Here is a 23,518-nt window from a genome sequence, read left to right as displayed (position 1 = left end):
AAACACAGGCGTGCTTTCACAAACACCCCAACACGTGGGCAACCTTCACCCGTCTTACCAAGCACGTTGAGGGACACGGTGGTTTCTCCCAGGTTGATGTGGTCTTGGCTGGCAGTGACCTCACAGCGGTACTCCCCAGAGTCTTTCTGGGTGACGGAGTGCAGGGTCAGTGTCGCCCCATCTATCTTGGCTCGTCCCGCGTAGGATCCTGCAAAAGGGTCAAAGGTTGTTTAGGGGAGAGATTGAGAGAAGGGAGGGAGGGCAAGCTTCATTTAGCAGTAAAACAGTGAGAACAAAAGAGAGCAGGAATCAAAAAGGATGAGGAAGACAAGACAGGCGGAGGGACGGGTCGTGTAATCGATTCCTCGATGATGAAACCAGCTGCAGCCCGAGTTGAATCCTGTAACGCTCGACCACTCACCGCTAAATTTGTCATCAAAGTAAACAAATGTGACCCCTTTGCCCTTCTTCTTCCACTCAATCCGCGGGTTTTGATCTTTCTCTGTCCTGAACTCACAGGACAGGACGGCGTCTAGGGAGGCAGAAAATTTTTTAAAAAAAGGCAGAAGGAGAAGTTAGGAGGTAAAAAGAAGAAGCAACTACCTGGGTATGGAAAAAGCAATAAATAGACTCCATTTTACTCGCAGATCCTGAAAACCAGCGTTTTCGCTGTGCAGATGTGTGGTATTTACAGTTATGTTTGACCTGTTCAAGTCTAGCGCCACCCAAAATGAATGTGAGTCAGCACCTTCCCCACCGCTAAACATACAAACCATGGCTGAACCTGAGTTTTACTTATTCATGTTGTATTCTGAGACATAAAACGCATTAATAATATTTGTGGATCAGCTGTGCTTTAAAAAGTGGATAGAAAGTATCGCAGACATTTGTTTTAATACAACTTTTTAATACAACTCATCCGGATTGTAGCTTTAACTCTGTCTTATCTGCTGCTGCACTGAGCCCACTGTATGTATTATATTATATTACATTATATCATATCAGATCATATTATATTCATTTATTATATTATATTATATTGTAGCCCACTGTATGTATTATATTATATTCATTTATTATATTATATTATTATCCAAACCGCTTATCCTGCTCTCAGGGTCATGGGGATGCTGGGGCCTATCCTAGCAGTCACTGGGCAGCAGGTGGGGCGACACCCTGGACAGGCCGCCAGGCCATCACACAGGGCCGGCATATACACACACACACACACACACACACACACACACACACACACTAGAGGCAATTTAGTACGGCCAATTCACCTGACCTACATGTCTTTGGACTGTTGGAGGAAACCAGAGCCCCCGGAGGAAACCCACGTAGACACGGGGAGAACATGCAAACTCCACACAGAGGACGACCCGGGACAACCCCCAAGGTTGGACGACCCCGGGGTTCGAACCCAGGACCTTCTTGCTGTGAGGTGACCGTGCTAACCACTGCACCACCATGCCGCCTATATAATATTATCTTATCTCATATTATTATAGCTCTTACCTGTGTGCTCGTGGACCTCCACCTTTGGCCGACTGCTGCTCACTGTCACAGACCAGCAGACGGGAGCTGGAGGAAAAAGTAATGAACAATGACTTGTTATGAAAATTTCTGGCCGATGCCAATTTCTGATTTAGAGAAACATCGGCTGATGTCGATACTGATATCGACTGTGTGATGGTTCTGCTTTCCCCCAGTTCTCCCTCCCCCCTGAACAGGCGCCCTGACCGACCAGAGGAGGCGCTAGTGCAGAGACCAGAACACACACCCACATCCGGCTTCCTACCTGCAGACATGACCAGTTGTGTCTGTAGGGATGCCTGACCAAGCTGGAGGTACCACAGGGATTCGAACCAGCGAACCCCGTGTTGGTAGGCAACGGAATAGACCACCACGCTATCCGGACGACCCCCGTCTTTTCCCTTTTGATTGACAGGGCATAACCAGAGCAGACTATTGGCCGATACATCAGTGCATCCCTGTGTGAGAGCACCGGTCATGAGGAGTCCTATCACAAGTCGCCATATTACCCACAATCCTTAAGGCCTTTTTGGTGGCACTGCTGACGACAGACACATATCTGTCGGTTGAAAACAGGCAAATCCAATCCTGAAACGAGGGGCATCCATGGCACAGACGAACAGGTCTGTGGAAGGCCCGGGTCTTCAGGATCTCCTCACAGGGAGGAGGAAAGACCAGGCTGAAGGGGAGGGAAGGCTGGGAGTACACCACGGTATCTCCGTCTGAACCGACAACACACGGAGACTCCCACGCAGGAATCCCAACACCACTACACACACGGTGAAAATACACACAAAACACAGTTGTACTGTATGAGTTGGAGCACAAACACACACACATGCACACACACACACGCAAACACACACACACACAGCGGCAACTCACGCTGGAAAACTTGTGAGCTTAGGTCCTGGTGGTACCAGGAGCGGTGGTATAGAGGAAGACAGGTGATGGATGACAGTCCTGACCTGATAACCCTCTGCTGTCATCTGTCCTCACACACACACACACACACACACACACACACAGGCGCGCACACATACTCGAACAGGCTTCTGACACACAAATGCCTGTGTTCACAGACACATATACGTGTGTGTGTGTGTGTGTGTGTGTGTGTGGAAGTGGATAAGAATGATCATATAACGCAGTGTAAAATGCTTCTGACACCGGTGCTAATGAGCTTCTACTGAGACCGCTGAACACCATCTGCCGTGGCTCTCTGAGACGACAACACACACGCACAGAACCTCAAGGAGAACGCTTTGTGTGTGTGTGTGTGTGTGTGTAACTGAGAGAGAGAGAGAGCATATGTGGAAGCATAGTTACACCCACATACACACACACACACAAGGCCTCCCTGTATCGGTAACCCTACCCTTGTCAGCTGGCCAACTATAATGTTCACAATCACAGATGTACGTATCACTTTACACACACACACACACACACACACACACACACACACACCAATCCCCAGAAACAAACAAACAGACACACACACACACCAATCAATCCCCAGACACACACACAAACCAACACACACCCATATCTCTCTCTCTCACACACACACACACACACACACACACAGTAATTATGGATATTAACATGAAACGTTGTTTGGAAAACTTGTCCAGCCTCACAAAGTTCAAGTGTGTTACAAGACGGTAGATGTGATCCCATCTCTGCCCAATGAGCACCCGGGTCAGACGGGGGCTACCGCCACACCACCAGAGTGCTGGGCTCTCCCATGTGTCTGGTTTGTTCTCCTCATCAGACACTCCATCTGAGTTTAAACAGCATCAGAGAGGGTCCTGTGTAAACATGACCCCCCCACACACACACACATACACACCCCTTCCGACAATATCCCCAAGCCCAGTCCCTAATGGCACGGTGGATCAAAGACACTCATATCACGCCTGCTCCAACCATCACTCACAACTACACCTACACACCCACACACGCACACACACACACGCGCGCATGAGATCGCCTCCATTATAGAAAGATCCAAAGCACTTCAAATGATTAATCCATCAAAAACCCGTTCTGACTGGCGTTGCATATCTCAGACCTTCAAATGAACCCGCGGACGAAACAAAGTAGCGGATTCCTTTATACTCCAAATCACATTCACATCAAAGACGTCTGTTTCAACACTGTTCAGCTCATAAGAGATTGTTGAACATTTCAAGACCATGTGGAATAAATACTGATTAACAGCCGTGCCTGTGTTTAGTACACACACACACACACATACACACACACACACACATATATATATATATATATATCACTTTATATTTATATGTATAAATGGTCAATGGACTGCATTGATATAGTGCTTTTCTAGCTACAACAGTCACCCAAAGTGATTTACAATCACTGAATACCTCACGCACACACACACACACACACACACACAGAGGGCGGTGTCACCCATGCAAAGTAAACGACGAGCTCATCAGCAGCACTTAAGGGGTTCGGTGTCTTGCTCAAGGGCACCTCGACATTTCTGCAAGGAGGAGCTGTTACTAGATGACTCGATGTACCACCCGAGCCCATTGTCTCCCGTGTACCTGCCCTCCTTAAATTTTCAACTCGCCTTTTCCCCGAATCAAATGAACATGTGTGGCGCAGAGAATAAATAACCTGTAATATTAAAACAAAACAGTGCGTGTTGTCTAAAGTGTTAAACTGCTTCTCATGCTGCTGCTGCGTGTGCAGTTGGGACCTGACCAGTTTCTCTGTTCACAAACTCCTCTCTTACACTGACTTCTCTGACTAAAACACTACAGCAAGCTCTCACATCCCACATGTGAGACTGGTCGGCACACATGCAGCAGGACTACAGTCAGGTTGAAAATGCGTTGCAGGCTGCATCTTTGAATCAGCCTGCAAGGAACATCACATAACCTCAAATCAAACATGCAAACTTGTCTTAAATTGAGGGAATAGCTCACTCTGCAGAAAGGCGATGATGAGGAGGTGGAGAGCCCAAATCTTCATCCTGCTCATGTTTCTGCCTCTCGGAGCTCGGACCGGTGTCCTGTGTTGGGAAAGTCTCTGGGAACGCTGGGATGCAACTGGTGTCAAATCCAGCCGCTGGTCTAATAAATCCTCCAGCAGGCGTTTCGGCCAACAGCAGTCTGCTTGTTCCCCAGCAGACATGCAGGGCGGCGCGCCTCCGCAGGAGCAAGAAGTTTAAAGTTACAGAGGAGGGGGGCAATTGTTTGTTTCTTCCCCTCCGAGGGGCAAAGCCAAGACAGACGAGATGAGTTCCTCTCATTTTAAACCTTGACCATGAGACGTGTTTGGTTCTTGTTTGGTTTTTGTTTGGTTTGGTTTTATTGATGATGTTCTAACATAAAACACAGAAATGATAAAAAACAACAGCTAAGATTTACAAATACAATCCCAGTAGAGGAAAAATAAAACAAAATAAAATGTGGAAAAGATAGATTGATACAAAGATGCACAGAAACACAGAAGAATCAATCAACCAATCAACAACCCAACCAATTAATCAATCAAGCAATCAGCCAACCAACCAACCAATCAATCAATCAATCAACCACCTACTCATATATTTAGGAACAGACACGCTATGTAAATATGATACGTTGTAAAGCGCCCCCTCTGTCAACATATCTCACCTACATATTTATGATGTGCACTACCTCTTTAAACCAGATGTGCAATACAAATGTATAATTGTAAATACACATACAACTGCTGTATACTGGTTACAAATTATTGCTGGTACTGTTGTGGTTGTAACACAGGTGTATAATACAGTATGTAGTTGGGAGGTGGATGGTAGATGAATATATAGTGTATACCTCTGGTACGTCCATCCATTATCCAAACCACTTATCCTGCTCTCAGGGTCGCGGGGGTGCTGGAGCCTATCCCAGCAGTCATTGGGTGGCAGGCGGGGAGACACCCTGTACAGGCCGCCAGGCCATCACCGGGCCCACACACACACACACACACTCACACTTCTGGACAATCTAGTACGGTCGAGTCACCTGACCTACATGTCTTTGGAATGTGAGAGGAAACCGGAGCACCTGGAGGAAACCCACGCAGACACGGGGAGAACACGCAAACTCCACAAAGAGGATGACCCCAAGGTTGGACTACCCCAGGGCTTGAACCCAGGACCTTCTTGCTGTGAGGAGACTGCACTAACCACTGCGCCAACATGCTGCCCCTTCTGATACATTAAATTATATAGTGCAATATAGTGGGAGTACACAGCATTGTATATGGGCACGATGGATTGTGGAGTTGTGGTATGGTATGTAGTATAATGTATGGGCAATATAGTATATAAGCCATATGGTATAATATATGATATAATATGGTATACTATATGGTATAATGTGGTATACTATATGGTATAATATATGGTATACTATATGGTATACTATATGGGCATAGGTTGTTGATTACTCAACCATAACAAAAGTCTGCAAGTGCTAGAAGCTGCTGTGTACCGAGGTCCAATTCCTCCTGTGCATCGGCACACTTGGCCAATAAAGCCAACTGATTCTGATAACTTGGTGGGGAACAGAGTCGAGCACACGAGCCAATCACAACGCTGCATTCACATATGTATTTCTGCAAGGTGAGCAGTGCGGTCAAGTTCTTTATGTGCAAAAGAAAACGGGCGCCAAACAGTTAAGAATTTGGATGCTCCCCACCCCCAGGTTGAGAAATCACACAAGATCACCGATCAGGCGGTGAAAGGCTGGAGGAAAGTCACTCCTCCAGTTTTTTGGAAAACGATTTCACTACAGACGTGCTAACTGTTCTGTTTAAGGATGATCACTCCGCCGACTTGTTAAAACTAGCAGATTGTTTTGTTCATCTCAAATTGTGAAGTGTTCGGGGTGAAGGAGGAAATGTGGAAAGTGTATTTGCAGTTGCCTTGCAGGATTAGGGTGACGCAGAGTGCAGCATGTGTACGGTGTGGGGTGCACAGGCCTGGCCATTGTTCCGGCTGGGTGGCTGGGTGGCGGGGGAGACAGCTGGGTGAGCTCCTGTGTCCTCGCTCCTCACCGTCCGGCCCACTTAGCTTCTCATCACTAGCTCGCACACACAAGGCCACATTGTGTGGACACATGCTTCCACTTGTGGCCATATGCACTCAGCCCGCTCCTGTGCACACACACACACACACACACACACACACACAGGAATACACAAACTTAAATCTCTGCTGTCACACCTGTTCTCAACCTAAAATCTCAGCTGCTGTGTGAGTAGGATCCACTGTAGTAACACACACACACACGTACACATACACACATGTACACACACACACACATGTATACACACACACACACACACACACACACACACATGTATACACACACACACACACACACACACACACACACACATATATGCAACAATAAGCACAATGCAATGACAAGCTTGTGCCCTGGCCATCGACATGTGCAGTCACCATACACACACACACACACACACGTACACATGTACACACTTGTACACACATACACACACTCGTACACACACACATGCACACACTCGTACACACGCACACATACACACACACGTACACACTTGTACACACATACACACACACTCGTACACACACACACATGCACACACACACACTCGTACACACGCACACGCACACATACACACTCAAGCACACACTCGTACACACGCACGTACATACACATACACACTTGTGTACACACACACACACACACACACACACACACACACACACACACACACACACACACAAACGATAAGCACAATGCAATGACAAGCTTGTGCCCTGGCTATACTTTCTAGGCCATCGACATGTGCAGTCACCACACACACACACACACACACACACACACACACACACACACACACACACACACACACACACACACACACACACACACACACACACACACACACACACACACTGACCTTGACCCTTGACTGCTCCCAAGCCTGTGAAAGAAAGAACAAAAGAATGAATGTGAGGATCAAACTAACGTACTTCAAATTTTTTTTACCAAGAAATCCCACTCCAATGTAGACAGAGAGAAAGAAAGAAATTAGAAAGAAAGACTTTTTAAAAATGCAGCTTTACTACAATGTCACACATTTACAGCAGCTTTGAAACAAAGACTCATAAACAGACAGAAACTACAGTATCTGAAAACACTAAACGTTAATTCATAACCCATCACTGAACAAATGACATCATCATGACACCACTGATTTACAAACACAGCCATGCTGTTCACTCATCTGTTACACCTACAATCTATTAAAACTATGGCTATTACGAGAGAGGTGAACACTGGGACACTTTCTCCACACAGACTTCCTTCTATCGTTTTCTTTCTGGTGAGACATATTGTATACTGACAGTTTAGCTTCGCCAGCTTTAAAGGTGCCACTTTGTTGCTTTTTTTTTTTGTATCCTGCTTTGGGGCACGGTGGCTCCAGTGGTTAGCGCGGTTGCCTCACAGCAAGAAGGTCCTGGGTTCAAGCCCCGGGGTAGTCCAAGCTTGTCCAAGCAAGTAAAGCATACTTTGAGGTACCCAATGCATCTTATCAGGAAGAAAAAAAAATTACTAAAATTGTTTGTAATTTTGGGAGTAAACCAGTAGGTTGCTCCATACAAGCTAAACGGTGCCATAGTGCTGATTCAATATTATTGATGACTAGAGCTCGACTTCTAAAAGACATCTGAGGGAGCAGCCATTTCTACTTATTTAACCTTCCCTTCATCTTCTCTAACACGCCCTCCCAGTTTCTCTTAACCATCTCTCCATTACCAAGATAAACAGCCAGATATCTGACACCATCTGTTTTTCCATCCCAAACTCCCTGGTAAAAACGGAAGACCACCAGACCAGTTTCCAACTGCCATTGCTTCAGTTTTTCTGCAGTTCACCTTTGCAGCAGAAATAAGACCAAATTCAAACACAATTTTACCAATAATATTAATGTCAGATTGGTTTCTAATCAGGACCATGACATCATCAGCATAAGCTGATAAAACATGAACAGTATTAACATCTGGTAAAACCAAACCATCAATACAGAACCTCATTTTGTGTAACAAGGGTTCAACAGATAATGCATAGAGCATTCCAGATAGAGAGCAGCCCTATCTTACACCTCTGTGTACTGTTAAGGGAACACTAAGCCCCCCATTTATCTTCAATACGCTCAGAATGTCTTGGTACAAAACTTTGATCACAGCAATGAGACGCAGGCTGAGACCAAACAGCTCCAAAACTTTCCAGAGACAAAGGTACTCAACCCTGTCAAATGATTTTTCTCGATCTAATGAGATGAAACTAAAGTCTGTGCCCAAAGAACTAGAGACATCCAAAACATCCCTGATTAAAAACACATTTTCTATGATGGACCTATCAGGCACATGGTAAGTCTGGTCCAGGTGAATTACTTCATCCATCACTTGGTTCAACCGGTTAGCCAGAGCCTTGGACAAGATTTTATAATCTGAGCAGACGAGGGAGACTGGCCGCCAGTCTTTAATGTCCTGAAGGTCTCCGTTATTCAGCAATAGAGTAATGACTGCTCTCCTGCAGCACAGAGGCAGCGTCAGATTTTCAAAAACTCTCACTGAAAACCTCCATAAGGTCTCGACCAAGTTCATTTCAGAAGGTTTTATAAAATCCCATAGGAAGACCATCAATGCCCGGGGCTTTTCCTCCATCCATCCCCTGCAAGGCTGCACACAGCTCCTCCAAAATCAGTGGGTCCTCCAGCTCGGGATGGCCATCTCTGAACACTGTGGGCAAACCCTCACAGAAACTCTCAAACAACCATTCACTCTCCACATACTCTGTTTTATACAGCTCTGAGTAGAACTGCACTCCCAAACTTCGGATATCATGAGGTTCTGTGAGCTCTTTTCCATCAGCTGACCTTAAGGTGTGGATGTACCTGCTCCGCCCATTCTTCTTCTCCAATCCAAAGAAAAACTTGGATGGAGCGTCCATCTGGATGATGCTCTGGAAACGTGAGTGAACCAGTGCTCCCTGAGCTGTAGTGCCTAGTAGGTCAGCTAATAAAGCTTTTTTGGATTTGAGAGCTTCAATATGCCTCCGATTTCCTGTGGACTCAACTGAATCTTGGGGGTCCACTAGCTCAATCTCTAGAGCGCTCAATGATCTAGTAATGTTTCGCGTGACATTCATAGTATATTGCAGACAGAGCTGCTTGATTTTAACCTTCCCACAGTCCCACCCTGTCTCAAAGAAACAAAACTGTTCTTTTCAAACCTATAAGCCCTCCAGAAAAAGCTAAAAACATCTTTTAAATTGTACAGGTAAAATGCTACACTTCTTAAAAATATTAAAGTGATGTTTGAAACAATAAAACCTATCTAGTCTAGCCAGGGAAATACATTTTTCTCTTGTATGAGCCCAAGTGTACTGCCTGTCTTCACTGTGCAATCTTCTCTAGACATCCACTAAGTCATGTGTTTTTATGACATTATTAATTGCTCTTTGAGAGGCTGCATGAGGTTCAGCATGATTCCTGTCTAAATAATCATTTTGAGTACAATTAAAATCACCTCCTTTATAAACTGAACTCTATCTGGGCCAACATTTGGAGCATATACATTGATAAAAGTGAATGTGAAACACTCAAACTTAGCTCTGACCATCATCAGTTTTCCCTTTAGCACTTCTTTAAGTTCATAAGTAATTGGCAGGAACTTTTTGGAGAAGATAACAGCTACTCCTCCACTCACTGAGGTTAAGGAGCTTAAAATGACTTCCCCGTCCCACTCTGACCTCCAGTTAGTTTGTGTGTTTCCTGGACAAACATCACATCAACACTTTTCAGCTTCATCAGCCCATATAACTGCATCCTTTTCTTGATGTCTCTAACACATTCAATGAACCAATTTTAAAATTCATCATTGAGAAAAAAATAAAAAGGAGAAAAACAGACATCACATACAGTTTGACAAAAAGAAATCCTTTAACTTGATTTTTCATTTTATTCAATCAGCTCTTGTCTGACCTTGGGCACTATTTTCTTTGGTCTGTATATTTCCTGCTCAGTAGACCCCCCTTCCCCTTTAGTCTTAAGAAAAATCACTTTATCTGGAAAGTAATTTTCCAATTTCACTCGTTTTGCATTCTTTGTTTTTTCTAGGAACTGTTTTATTTTCTCAACCTCATAAGTTTGCTAACTCACATTGTCTGTATCAGAAAAATCTTCATTGCTGGAGTCACACTCCACCATTCGCCCCACCCGTTTGTTTCTGTTTTCTTGTCACCTTCCTTGCCGTTGAACCACTACTGTTGATGTTAAGATTTCTTTTCTGACGAGTGACAGTCAGACTGCTCTCCTCATCTACTACATCTATAGCTACACCTTCTCCTCTGGCCCAGCCTCAGCTGTTTTACAGTCTTCCTTCTCCTCCTCCCCTTCAATGTTTCATCACCACCACCCGTCTCACTGCTCTGCGACTCGCTTAGCTCCTTTCCTTCATCACTGATGACTTCACTGTTTAAAGTCCCATTTTCTCCACCACCTTTACTTCCTTCCTCCCCTTTTCCACCATCTCTATTGTTGTCCCCACCCGCTCCCTCCTTCCTTTCCTTCATCTCAGGTCTGTCTCCTCGCTCTTTGTCTGACTGCCCTGATGTTCCTTCTCCAGTAGTTCAATCAGAAGCTTTTTGCCATGTACCAGCAGGTTTCTCTGGACAGACTCTGACCACGTCCCCCTCTACCATAGCCCACGCAGTTCATATCTTCTGATGTAGCACACAATATATAATCAATCCCGTCAATACTCAGCCGAAAAGACAAGTTTAACTCCTCATTGCTATTATTCAGTATCATGAACAATTGTCTCACGTGAGAAACCACATGCTTACGTGACGGAGGCTTACACCCAGACAGAATTTTTTTTAATGGGGGGCGAGGGACACCACTTTACCATGTCTGGAAAGCTCTCTTTCCAACACGTCATCTCTGGTGAACAGGTAGACATTAGACAGAATCACCTTCCTGGTCGGTGAAGCCAGAGGCAGCACCTGCACATACGGGTCATTCATTACAATGCTGTTTGTGATGAAGGCGTTAGCCTTCTCCACCTTGTCCGCAAAAATCACCACCGCTCCATTAATTCTGGCCGCAGATTTAACACTGCCGGCCCCGACAACCTCCACTACTGTTAACACACACCCCTCCACCGAATAAGAGATACTCGCACAAATCTTAAGTCTGTGTTTCCTCATTAGCTTGGAGAGATCTGTTATGCACAAAAAACCAACAAAAATCTGACAAAACTAAAAATCTAACTGATAGAAATACACACCACAATAATATAATATAGTACAAAACGTCGAAAAAATAGAACATTAGAAAAAAACTACCAAGAAAGAAAGAAAGAAAGGAGAAAAAAATAAAAAAGAAAGGCGAAAGGAAGGAATAAAGAAAGAAAGAAAGAAAGAAAGAAAGAAAGAAAGAAAGAAAGAAAGAAAGAAAGAAAGAAAGAAAGAAAGAAAGAAAGAAAGAAAGAAAGAAAGGATTAACTAAAAATAATTTCTGCAGATTTTCCTGTCATATCATGATTATATAGGTTACTAATACCAGGAAGAGGTGTGATGACCTCTTTTGTTTCATCAAACAAGGTTCCCTGGTTTTGTTTGCAGACATTTCTGTTTCCTCGACCCTGATCCTTCTTTTCTCTCATCTGAAAGTCTGCTGTATGGATGGAGTCCCTGTTTGCACAACGTCTGAGTTGCAGAGACACCCCAACTTTTACTTTTCAGATCACTTCATGTCCTTCATTATGTTTGTGAATATTCTGTGTGTCCTGTTTGCTCTGCATCCCACGAGTCCATCATGTGCGGGTGCAGCGACCCGGTTAATAAATAAGAATTAATCTCCTTTTATCTTATCTCAGTTCTCAAGCTGGACTTCATGTTTACTGTTATATGCATGAAATGATAAACACGATGCAATAACAAGCTTGTGTCCTGGCTATACTTTCTAGGCCATCGACGTGTGCAGTCACCACACACACACACACACACACACACACACACACACACACACACACGTGTATACAAGCATGCACATTGTTGTGGATTTTCCTTTATCCTTTTAATGGGCTCTTGCCCCAGCAACCTCTGGGATGAATGATCATCGGACAAATATTGGAGCAAACGGAGCATCTTTAATGCATCTGCAGATGGAGAGACATAAGGCCACACAGAGGTTCGTCTATGAGGATATGCTCTGCCCCTGAACTGGAGATAGTGGTTTTTTATAGAACAGTCCGTCGTGTCATACACTATGTTTCCTGCATCAGCTAAGGTGTAATCCTACAAAGGAATGCAGGAAACATCTACGTTAATAACGTTCTGTGCCTCGTGAGTGTCTGTTAAGTCTGTTGCACTTGTCTTTTGCTGTACCAGGCCATTCCTGGGATGCAGCAACGGGGAGGCAAGCATGATAACAGTTGCTATGTGGCCCCATGGAAGGTACGCATGAGAACAATGGGTAGGTGTGTCTGCAGTGAGTGAGAAGTTTCATTCACACAGAGAAGTGGAAAACTACAGAGTACATACGGAGTGCATATGGAGTGCATTTTCTACTCCACAACATACACATGTGTGTGTGTGTGTGTGTGTGTGTGTGTGTGTGTGTGTGTGTGTGTGTGTGTGTGTGTGTGTGTGTGTGTGTGATTGATAACAGTATCAATGGTAATAGTTGTATTTCTTACTCACGTTTCCTTTTCTAGAAGAACTTTGGCTTTGTGGACTCTCGGCCCCATTGATCAGGGTGGCACATAGGAGCAAATAGGGCGGTAAATTAAACGCTGCCGAGTCCTGATGAGGTCGGACTATTGGGAAGGGCCACGGACCAACCTTGACTTATAACTTATTGACAGAGAACAGGAATCCGAGGGACGGGCCGGCGTTCCTGAAAAACAATCAGGAGAATCAAAAGCGAGCACAGAGACAAACAGACCATCACAGAGTCCCGTCTACAGGTAAGAATCCATCTGATGTGTTAATATGTGGACTGGGGAACGCACCGGGACATGCACGCCATAATACAGGTTACCCTTTAATGCACAGGCCATTCATTACACAGAAACAAGTAAATTAGATGTAATCTGTACTATGATGAGCGGTTGTTACTGAGTAATATGGAGACTTTTGGATATTTGTAGTTTGCTTCCTTGTCATTACAATGTGATGTTAAATATAATCTACATTAATACTGTCTGGGATAAATTTATAAATCACATTGGGACAAAAGTATAGCGACAGGCATGGGCGCAAGTCCATGAATACTGGGATGGCATCCAGCGCTTTACCTGTGCCCCCGTCCATAGGGTTAGTGGTTGTGTCAGGAAGGGCATCCGACGTAAAATTTTGCCAAATCAATATGCAGATTGACAAGACCATACCAGATCGAACAACGGTCAGCATTGGTACTGTGCCCTCACAGGGTCCTGATGGAAACTGTAAAATCTGCTGTGGCGACCCCTGAAAAACAGGGAAAAAGCTGAAAGAAGAAATCTGAAACATTGGGACAAAAGTATTTTGAATTCATTGTGTCGCAGCCTCGCAGGGATAGTTAATAGAGAGTATTTTATTATAGTATCATATATTATAACATATATATTATATATATTGTAATGACCGGGGATGACTAGACTTGTTAGCCCTTGGCTAGATTCTGCAGTGGATTCCCGGCTGCCCCCTGAATTCGCTAAAATATATTCAAATATATATTATCCATCCATCCGAACTGCTTATCTTGCTCTCAGGGTCGCAGGGATGCTGGAGCCTATCCCAGCAGTCATTGGGTGGCAGGCGGGGAGACACCCTGGACAGGCTGCCAGGCCATCACACACACACACATTCACACCTAGGGACAATTTAATATGGCCGATTCTCCTGACCTACTAATATTATTATATATGAATTATTATAATATTACTGTATAATATTAATGTTAATATTATCATAATTAACTATATATTACAGTATTACATATTATAGTATATTATTTATTATAGTAGTTTGTTATTAGTTAATAAGTAGATAATAATAACTTGAATGTAAGGTGAATATTGAGTGTGGTGCCATCTTTACTATGGTTACCTTGGCAACACCACATTCACTATTCACCATTAACAGATAATTACTATTTATTCCTTTGACAAAAAGGATTAAATATACTTGTTTGGTAGAGTGTCATTTATATAGTTATCCCGTACAGTGTTTGATGTATATTATATTTAACATGACATCATAATGACAAGGAGACAAACTGGAGAAAAAAAGACCCTATTTTACTCATATTATATTATTACTCATATAGCTACTTTTCTGTTTTTTTTTACTCATACATTACTCAGTATTTACTACCTATCCAGGTTGAATTACATCTATTGATACTCGTATGTTCCTTGATTATGTCTGCTCAATGAATGGCCAGTAATTCAAAGTATAACCACTATGAATGACTGACCTGTATGGGAAGTGCTGTTGTGTTTCTTTGCATTGTAACATTTTATGTTTTTAATTTGCATCCAGATCAAAATGAAGAAATTACTATTACTCTCACTGAGCCTTGCAGGTAATGGATTTTACTTCACATTTCAGTTTCAAAGGTGTTTTCTGAAAGTATCGATTTCCATTTACAGTCATGTTTACCCCGCGGATCCATTAATTTTACACGCAACACACTTTCTATCTTTGCCTTTGCAGGACATTGTATTATTATATCGTGACTGAGTATCGTCTCATTAAAATTCAAATGTTTTTATCAAATGTTTGTCATCATTTCCCTACACTACATTGTGTAGCTGCGGTGACTAAAGTGACACTGTTGATCATAGAAATCTAAAGAGACAAAAAGGTATCTACCCTCAAAATCCTGTTTATTACTGTCTATCAATGCAAAAAAAAAAATGTCAGGTCAAATCTCATATCAGGCCCCATAGTAAACCTCTTTGCTATCATGATCTCATTACCTTTCTATATGATAACTATCAGACACTGAAGCTGTATTTGTCTTGAATGTGTCAGTGGCTCTGGGAATGCCGACCGTTCAGAATCCAGATTTATGGCCAGAAGTACAAACACAGACAGAGCTTAAGGTGGAACCAAGGATTGATGTAAAACCAGAACCAGAAGTTAAGGTAGAACTCAAACCAGAAAACAAGATAGAACCAGAAGTTAAGGTGGAACCAGAACCAGAGGTTAAGGTGGAATCAGTACCAGAAGTTAAGGTGGAACCGAAACCAGAAAACAAGATAGAACCAAAGTATAAGGTGGAACCAGAACCAGAAGTTAAGGTCGAACCAGAGGTTAAGGTGGAACCTGAACCAGAGGTTAAGGTGGAATCAGAACCAGAAGTTAAGGTGGCAACAGAAACAGAGGCTAAGGTGGAAATAGAACCAAAAGTTAAGGTGGAACCAAAGCCAGAAAACAAGATCGAACCAGAGGTCAAGGGGGAACCAAAAGTTAAGGCGGAACCAGAAACAGAAGTTAAGGTAGAACCAGAGGTTAAGGTGGAACCAGAACCAGAGGCTAAGGTGGAACCAGAGGTCAACATGGAGGCACACCAGGATATAGAGATCAGCCCAGAATTTCCATCGGAGGAAAAGAATCTTGTGACAGGGGGGGAATCCACTGCGGAAGAAGAGCCAATCATGGAGCTAGAGCCCCTGGAGGAATTGAGTGACGATGAACTCTTCGCGCAGGAAGAGGCTTTAAAGACCGAATTTCTAGGTCAGTCACAGGAGGAGACACTGATGAACCTGGAACCAAGGTCTAGCGAGAAGGAGCCCATGGACGGGACCGAGTCCATCATGGCTGAAGATGTGATCATGGAACTGGAGCCTGAGGTGAAGGAGATGACCTTTGCAGATGACCCCACTGCGTCAGATATTCGTGTGATGGAGGATAGGCCGGAGCTGGATGCCATGGTAGAACAGAACATAATTGCGGAGGAGAACTACTTCCCAGGAGGAGAACCCTTCATGGTGTCCGAATTAGAGCAGGACTCTTACACAATGGGGAAAATGGACTCTATCAATGACATTGCAGGAATGGAAGGGGAGCCTTTCCTAGGTGGAGGTGCACAGCTCATTGAGGAACCAATCAGAAAGACGGGGACTGTGGTAGAAGAGCAGGAAAGACACATGGCAGCTGAGAAGGAACTCAGTCCAAAGAAAGAAAACAAAGGTAAGGGCATGGATGAAAGATGACAATCTGTGTGTGTGTGTGTGTGTGTGTGTGTGTGTGTGTGTGTGTGTGTGTGTGTGTTCATATCTGTTGGGCTATTGAACATCTGCAGGGTTTTTTTATACTGATTATTTGCATGTAAGCATGGGGACCCTGTGTACCACTTAATGGTTTAAAAAAGGAATGTAGGTATAGACCGATAAGTTTTCCCAACACCCTCGACACATGATGGTCGTGGTTTTCTATGATAAAAGTAAAAATTTTACTGCTCGCTCCTTTAAGTATAACAAATGAATTAAGCACAGAGAAAACATGTAAATCATTTGAAATAAATATCTACTTATTTGTGTATTTTTTTCATCTGAATGGAATATGTATATTAATATTATTCAAAAACATGGCACTCAGGCACATGCAATAAAATGAAATGTTGTAATGTCGTTATATAGCCACAAGGTGGAACTATTGCCCGGGTGTGATCCTGGAGGGGAAGTGTTACCAGTTCTTCAGAGGACCAAAGAAGGCTCAAGACGCTGAGGTGATTTATTTTCAAGTTTTCCTAGATTCCCAGGGTTAATTACTAGATTTCCCAGTTACCCACCGTCAGTTATTTTTAAAAGCTAATGAAAGGAGAGACTGATTATAACAGGCATAATTAAACCTGATGTATTTCCTCTACAGTTTTTCTGCCAGGGCAATTTCCCAAATGGTCACTTGGCCTCCATCACTAGTCGGAACATCCACAGACAGGTGATGAACATGATGCTGCAGCAGAACGGAGCATACACACGCACATGGGTTGGAGGACTACGCTACCTACAGGTGTGTGTGTGTGTGTGGGGGGGGGGGTTCATGACGTAGATTCAACAATAACAGTAATAATAATAAGCTTTATGCATATGGCCTGTTTCATATACAACATACAGCTTTACGTTGCCGAGGAACAAATTAAAGCAGCTGCAAGCAGAAAAATCCAGTGCACAAATAGAAAAGGCAGTTTAAAGTGCTTTGAAATCAACTTGAGACTCTAATCCTGAAGATTAACCTGCGAACAAATGCTTTCTCTTTATATCAGAAATACTCTATTCATCCCCGAGGGGAAACTGGGTATATTTTCGATGGCTGGCGTTTTTAAGATAAAAGCTAATCCACAAATCTCAAAATCAGCAGCGCTTTTGCACATTTTAATGGCTACCCAGATAGCAAAATTGCCGTGGCCCAGACCCTTCCCGCACCCGACACTTTCATCTGGCCCATATACCGCGTGGAATGATGGCATGTGGGGTGGTCCGCTCCTGTTTGCCAGATCTGGGCCAGAACCAAGCCATAGCAATGCTGCATGTGCCACATATTTGCCAAAGGTGGCCCATATCTGTTTTGTGATATTTGGGCCATATTCACCATTTACCACACGGGCCACTTCAGGGTCACATCCAGATCACATGTTGCCGAGAGCACTGCATCTTTGCCAAAAAGGGCCCACATTTGATTTGGCATATTTGGGCCATATTTGCTATTATACATGTGGGCCACTTGGGCCGGAAGAAGGCCATCAGTGCCACATCATTGGCTGAAGTGGCCCACATCCGAATGCTGTCTGGGTATGGTTGGCTAGGACCCTCTCAGAAAAAGAACAGGAAAGAAGAATCAGCGAAAAGTTTGAAAAGAAACAAAGTTGGTTTGACTAATTCAGTAAATGCGGCTGAACAAACGTTTAGAGGACCTTGACCAACAGATAGTGCAATATTAATAGAAAAGTCACTCATTCTGAAAGGATCTATGGGATTTGTACTTTTACATCACCAGTGCAAATACAAGCGTCACCACAGGGGCGGGCCAGCACACAGATCCTCGGGATTGTAGCGTTACCGTCATTTATATAGTAAATCACAGAATAACACTGCATTGTATTATTAACCTTGAATCTGACTACTCTGCTGTGGGCACTTTTACAATGAGTCACCTCCGTTCATCTCCATTACCTACCAGACCAGTCGCTTCATCTGGCTGGACGGAGCTCACTGGAGTTATGCCGACTGGCTGGCAGGCGAACCCAACAACACGGCCGGTGTGGAGGACTGTGTGGAGCTGCTGGCCGTCGGTATGGCAGACCTACAATTCATAGCATGCTATTAAAATCTCTCACACAGATAAGATGTGTGGGTGTGTGTGTGTGTGTGTATTGTTCTCCTTGTTTCTTCACTTGAGATGTTCTCAGATCAACATTTGATATGAAGTGTACCTGTCCTGACCTGTCGTATCAGTTAGCCAATCACATTCATGTTAGAATTAGGGTTGATGTCAGCACACACACACACACACACATGCACACACACATGCACACACACAGAAACACACACCACACAAACACACACATACCACACAAGCACACACACAGAAACACACACACCACACAAGCACACACACACACCACACAAGCACACACACAGACACCACACAAGCACACACACAGAAACACACACACACACCACACAAGCACACAGACACATACACAGGCACACAGGCACAGACACACACACAGACACACACACTGTACATGATCATTCAACAGTGTCATTGTTCTGCTGGATTTCTAATCTTTCATTTGTCTTCCAGGAAACGGAAAATTCAACGACATGCCATGCTGGGACCTGCGAGCGTTCATATGTTCCTACTCTGGCTAGAAAGCAGAGTCGGTCAACAGAGACCTCATTCTAATTCAACAGCAAATCTGTATGGTGTTTTCTTCACTCTTTTCATTTTAAGTTTGATTTGTTTTCTTCTGAGGTTCATTTAACTGCACAACGATTTAGAAATTCAGGTTTACTAAAAACTGGTGGACTTCACACTGTGGACTGAATATTAATGAGGACTACGGTCTAGCTGTCCTACTTATACCCACATAATGTCTTGCAACACAAGCCTGTTGACTATCAGAACTGTTGTCCTTAGTGTCAAATAGAATATGAGGGGTTTTTTTGGGTTTTCTTTTTCCTTTTTCACACATACTTGTTCAGAGATGTGGCTTTGGATACAATAAAACAACCGTTTTATATTTTGTTGCTGGGTCTGGTGTTATTGTCATCATTTGTTATTTTAGTCTTTCACTTTGATCTCACTTTGATCTGGGAGCATAAAGCTGTGATGGGCTTTAGGTGTGGAGTGTTTATCGCTGCACAGGACCCAGCCGTGGGTCTGTTGTCCCATCCCCGGCCCCCCGTCAGCGTCCACTTACGCCACCCGACCCGCGTCCAGCCGTGGATTCCTGTCATTCTGGTCTTTTCTGCAGGATCAGTCCAACAGAGATCTGTTCTCATGCCAACCATCTCTCATGCCCACATTTTATATTTGACATGGGTTAAGGTGGAACCAGGGTTGGCGTCCGGGCAGCGTGGCAGTCTATTCCGTTGCCTACCAACACGGGGATCGCTGGATCAAATCCCCGTGTTACCTCCAGCTTGGTCAGGTGTCCCTACAGATACAATTGACCGTGTCTGTGGGTGGAAAGCCGGATGTGGCTATGTGTCCTGGTCGCCGCACTAGCACCACCTCTGGTCAGTTGGGGCACCTGTTCAGTGGGGAAGAAGAACTGGGGAGAATAGCGTGATCTTCCCACGTGCTACGTCCCCCTGGTGCAACTCCTCACTGTCAGGTGAAAAGAAGCAGCTGGCGACTCCACGTGTATCGGAGGAGGCATGTGTTTGTCTGCAGCCCTCCCTGGATTGGCAAAGGAGGTGGAGCAGAGACCGGGACGGCTCAGAAGACTCGGGTAATTGGCCAGGTACAATTGGGGAGAAAAAAAAAAGGTAGAACCAGGGTTGGCGTGTGTGTGTGTTTGATTGGTCCTGTGTTGAATGTGGCTTCAAAAGCAGCTCTTTTCTTCACCTTATAAGCAAGTTTCAATGGGAGACTGACGTCCATTAACAGTCGCATTCACACACCTCATAGCATGCAGCTAATGTTAAAGCTTTACAGGCACTCACATGCTGCTCTGTGTGAGTATGAGTCATTTTCCACTCACGCACATATGCACACACACACACCCACACACACTCACTCACAGCCTTTTAATGACCGCTCGAGATGGAGTTGAGGATTAACAACTCTCAGGTGATGACTAGCAGCCCTGTAGCCATCTATTTCAACTGCTAATTGTTGCACCCTCACTCACTCACTCACACACACACACACACACACACACACACACAAAACAATAGATAGGCAAATGGGCAGGCACACACGCACACACACACACACACACACTTTTAATGACCGCCCAAGATGGAGTTGAGGATTAACAACCCTCAGGTCATGACAAACAGCTCTTTAGCCATCTATTTCAATTGCTAATTGTTGCACATATACATGTACACACACACACACACACAAACGTACAGACAAACATCAACATATACAGAGAGATAAAAACTAACAGCTTGATATGGAAACATTGGGATGGAAATCTATCATCATCATCGGCAGTCACTCAAAGCGAGTATGACCGTCCTCTCCGTTGGGTTGTCTACTTGTGGGTCTTCAGATGGCTGTAGAGGCCGATCCGTGATCGTCATACTTTGGTGCAGTGTGGGCAGGGGAAACTGGTGGTGGTGGTGGTGGTTGAGCCTTTTTCTCTCTCTCTCCTTGCGGTGCTGTCACTTTTTCTCTGCAGCACAGTGGAGTTCCATTTCATGACGTGCAGCTCCTTCCTGCATGAATTTCTTCCAGGAGTGCCTATCCAGTGCAGTGTGTTCCCAGTTGCTCAATGTGGTGTTGAATTTCTTCAGACTGGTCTCGATATTGCCCTTGAAACCTTTCTTTTGCCCACCAGGAGCTCGCTGACCTTCCTTCAACTGGGAGTACAAGATGTGTTTGGGGAGACGTGTGTTGGACATGTGGACGACATGGCCTGTCCATCGGAATTGGTGCTGCATTATTGTGGTGGTGATGCTAGTCATGTTGGCTTCTTCCAGAACACTGATGTTGGTGTCTGTCCTTCCAGCTGATCCTCAGGATCTTCCGTAAGGACCTTTGGTGGTATTGTTCCAAGGCTCTCGGGTGCCTGCTGTAGGTGGACCGTGACTCTGCTCCATACAGCAGGGTGGGGAGAACAACACCTCTGGAGACCATGAGTTTTGTTTGGGCCTTTAGGTCTCGGTCTTCAAAAGACTCTTTTCCTGCATCTGGCATAAGTGCCACTGGCACAACTCAGGCGATGATTGACCTCAGAGTCAATGTCAGCTTTTGAGGAGAGAAGGGTGCCGAGGTAGGGGAAGTGGGCACCATTTTCAAGAATTTTGTCGTCCACTTTTATGGTGGGCTGGGTAGATGGCTGGAGGCTGATATAGGACCTGGGTCTTCTTGATGTTTAATTCTAGACCCAGGGCTCTTTATGCCTTGGCAAAGGAATTCAGAATGTCCTGAGGTCTTCTGCAGAGTACGCTGCGATGACATTGTCATCTGCATACTGAAGCTCCATGATGGTGGTGTTGCAGACTTTGCTCTTAGCCTTGAACCTATTAAGGTTGAAGAGCCTGGCGTCAGTTCCGGATAGGATTGGGATCCCCCGTACTAGCTCTTCGCCAATGAAGTGGAGTATGGCAGCAATAAAGATGGCAAACAGGGTGGGTGCGATGATGCATTCCTGTTCGACCCGTTTCCTGCCGTTGCTGAGCACTGTGACTGACATACCGTCATGTACAAGCCTCAATGTTCTGATGTATTTGTCAGGGCAGCCATATCTTGATAGTATGCTCCAAAGAGCCTGGCAGTCTACCGAGACAAATGCCTTTGTCAGGTCAATGAAAGCCATGTACAAAGGCTGTCTTTGTTCACAGCATTTTTCCTGGAGTTAGCGTGCTGTAAATAGCATGTCTGCTGTACCTCTGGATGGGCAGAAGCCACACTGAGATTCTGGGAATACTTTCTCAACCAGTGGTAGCAGTCGGTTTGTGAGGATGCAAGCAAGGACTTTGCCTGTTGTTGACAGGAGTGAGATGCCCCTGTAGTTTCCACATTCTGCCTTGTACCCTTTCTTGAATATGGCCACTATTAGAGCATCCCTGAGGTCCGAGAGAAGGTCTTCTTCTTCCCCAGACCTTGAGGAAAAGGGCATGGATGTGGTACAGGAGCTCTGGTCCACCTCTCTTTAAGATCTCAGCTGGGATCCCATCTGGACCGGCGGCCTTGCTGTTCTTAAGGCTCCTGATAGCATCTTGAACCTCTGTCATGGTGGAAGGTTCCCCCATGTCTTCTCTGATGGGACTCTGGGGAATGTGGCTGGCAGTGTCTAGTTCAGCTGCGCTGTTGCGGTTGAGGAGTTCCTGGAAGTGCTCCTTCCATCAGGTGTTAATGGACTCGTTGTCCTTCAGCAGCTCCTGTCCGTCCTTTGAGCGCAGAGGGTTTAAGCCATGGTTGCTTGGACCATAGACAGCTTTAGTAGCATTGAAAAAGCCTCTGGTGTCACCCGAGTGTGCCAGTCGTTGGATTTTCAGAGCCTTTTCTGTCCCACAAGAGTTCTTCAGCTCCCTCACCTGTCTCTGGACGTCAGCCTTGGCTCTGGAGTGAGCCACACTCTTTTAGCCTTGCAGGTCACATCATCTTGCCAGGCACGCAAGGTTTTTCTTTTCTTGATGATGAGCTGTTCTATCTCTGTCATTCTCATCAAACTAGTCCTTGTATTTTCTGGACTTGTACCCAAGGGTGCTTTTGCAGGTGTTGAGGATGGT

The 23,518-nt window shown here is 44.7% G+C and overlaps 2 protein-coding genes and 1 long non-coding RNA gene across 3 annotated transcripts in view; 1 reads left to right on the top strand and 2 right to left on the bottom strand.

Annotated features, from left to right (window-relative positions):
- The window catches only part of LOC130121034 (junctional adhesion molecule 2A-like), a 6,057-nt gene extending 1,421 nt beyond the window's left edge, over positions 1-4,636 (bottom strand). The window contains exons 1-4 of the mRNA XM_056289871.1: positions 4,503-4,636; positions 1,519-1,584; positions 422-532; positions 59-208 (exon numbers count right to left, since the gene is read on the bottom strand). Coding sequence (XP_056145846.1) covers positions 59-208; positions 422-532; positions 1,519-1,584; positions 4,503-4,557 — 382 coding nt within the window. The 5' untranslated portion in view covers positions 4,558-4,636. The remainder of the gene's footprint in view (positions 1-58; positions 209-421; positions 533-1,518; positions 1,585-4,502) is intronic.
- Positions 4,637-6,614: 1,978 nt separating this feature from the next.
- On the bottom strand, positions 6,615-13,348 carry LOC130120531 (uncharacterized). Its single transcript, XR_008810984.1, has 3 exons — positions 13,314-13,348; positions 7,501-7,524; positions 6,615-6,705 (listed from the first exon to the last, which is right to left on the bottom strand). It is a non-coding gene; the product is annotated as an uncharacterized LOC130120531 (long non-coding RNA).
- A 2,295-nt stretch (positions 13,349-15,643) lies between these two features.
- si:ch211-160b11.4 (proteoglycan 4) lies at positions 15,644-19,854 on the top strand. Its single transcript, XM_056289869.1, has 5 exons — positions 15,644-16,793; positions 17,243-17,331; positions 17,475-17,615; positions 18,783-18,894; positions 19,410-19,854. Exons 1-5 carry the CDS (start codon positions 15,644-15,646, stop codon positions 19,475-19,477), a joined length of 1,560 nt encoding a protein of 519 aa, XP_056145844.1. The 3' UTR covers positions 19,478-19,854.
- Positions 19,855-23,518: the final 3,664 nt, after the last annotated feature.

Source organism: Lampris incognitus, chromosome 11 (assembly GCF_029633865.1).
Source record: "Lampris incognitus isolate fLamInc1 chromosome 11, fLamInc1.hap2, whole genome shotgun sequence".
Lineage (NCBI taxonomy): Eukaryota > Metazoa > Chordata > Actinopteri > Lampriformes > Lampridae > Lampris > Lampris incognitus.
Note: the sequence above shows the minus strand (reverse complement) of the source record. Positions and strands in the feature narration are given on the sequence as shown.

Excerpts from the sequence above, each read along its gene's own strand:
- si:ch211-160b11.4 (XM_056289869.1), top strand. The coding sequence starts at position 15,644 with ATGCCGACCGTTCAGAATCCAGATTTATGGCCAGAAGTACAAACACAG. Across the intron at positions 16,794-17,242 it reads TCCAAAGAAAGAAAACAAAG|CCACAAGGTGGAACTATTGC; the intron begins GTAAGGGCATGG and ends GTCGTTATATAG. Across the intron at positions 18,895-19,409 it reads TGTGGAGCTGCTGGCCGTCG|GAAACGGAAAATTCAACGAC; the intron begins GTATGGCAGACC and ends TTTGTCTTCCAG.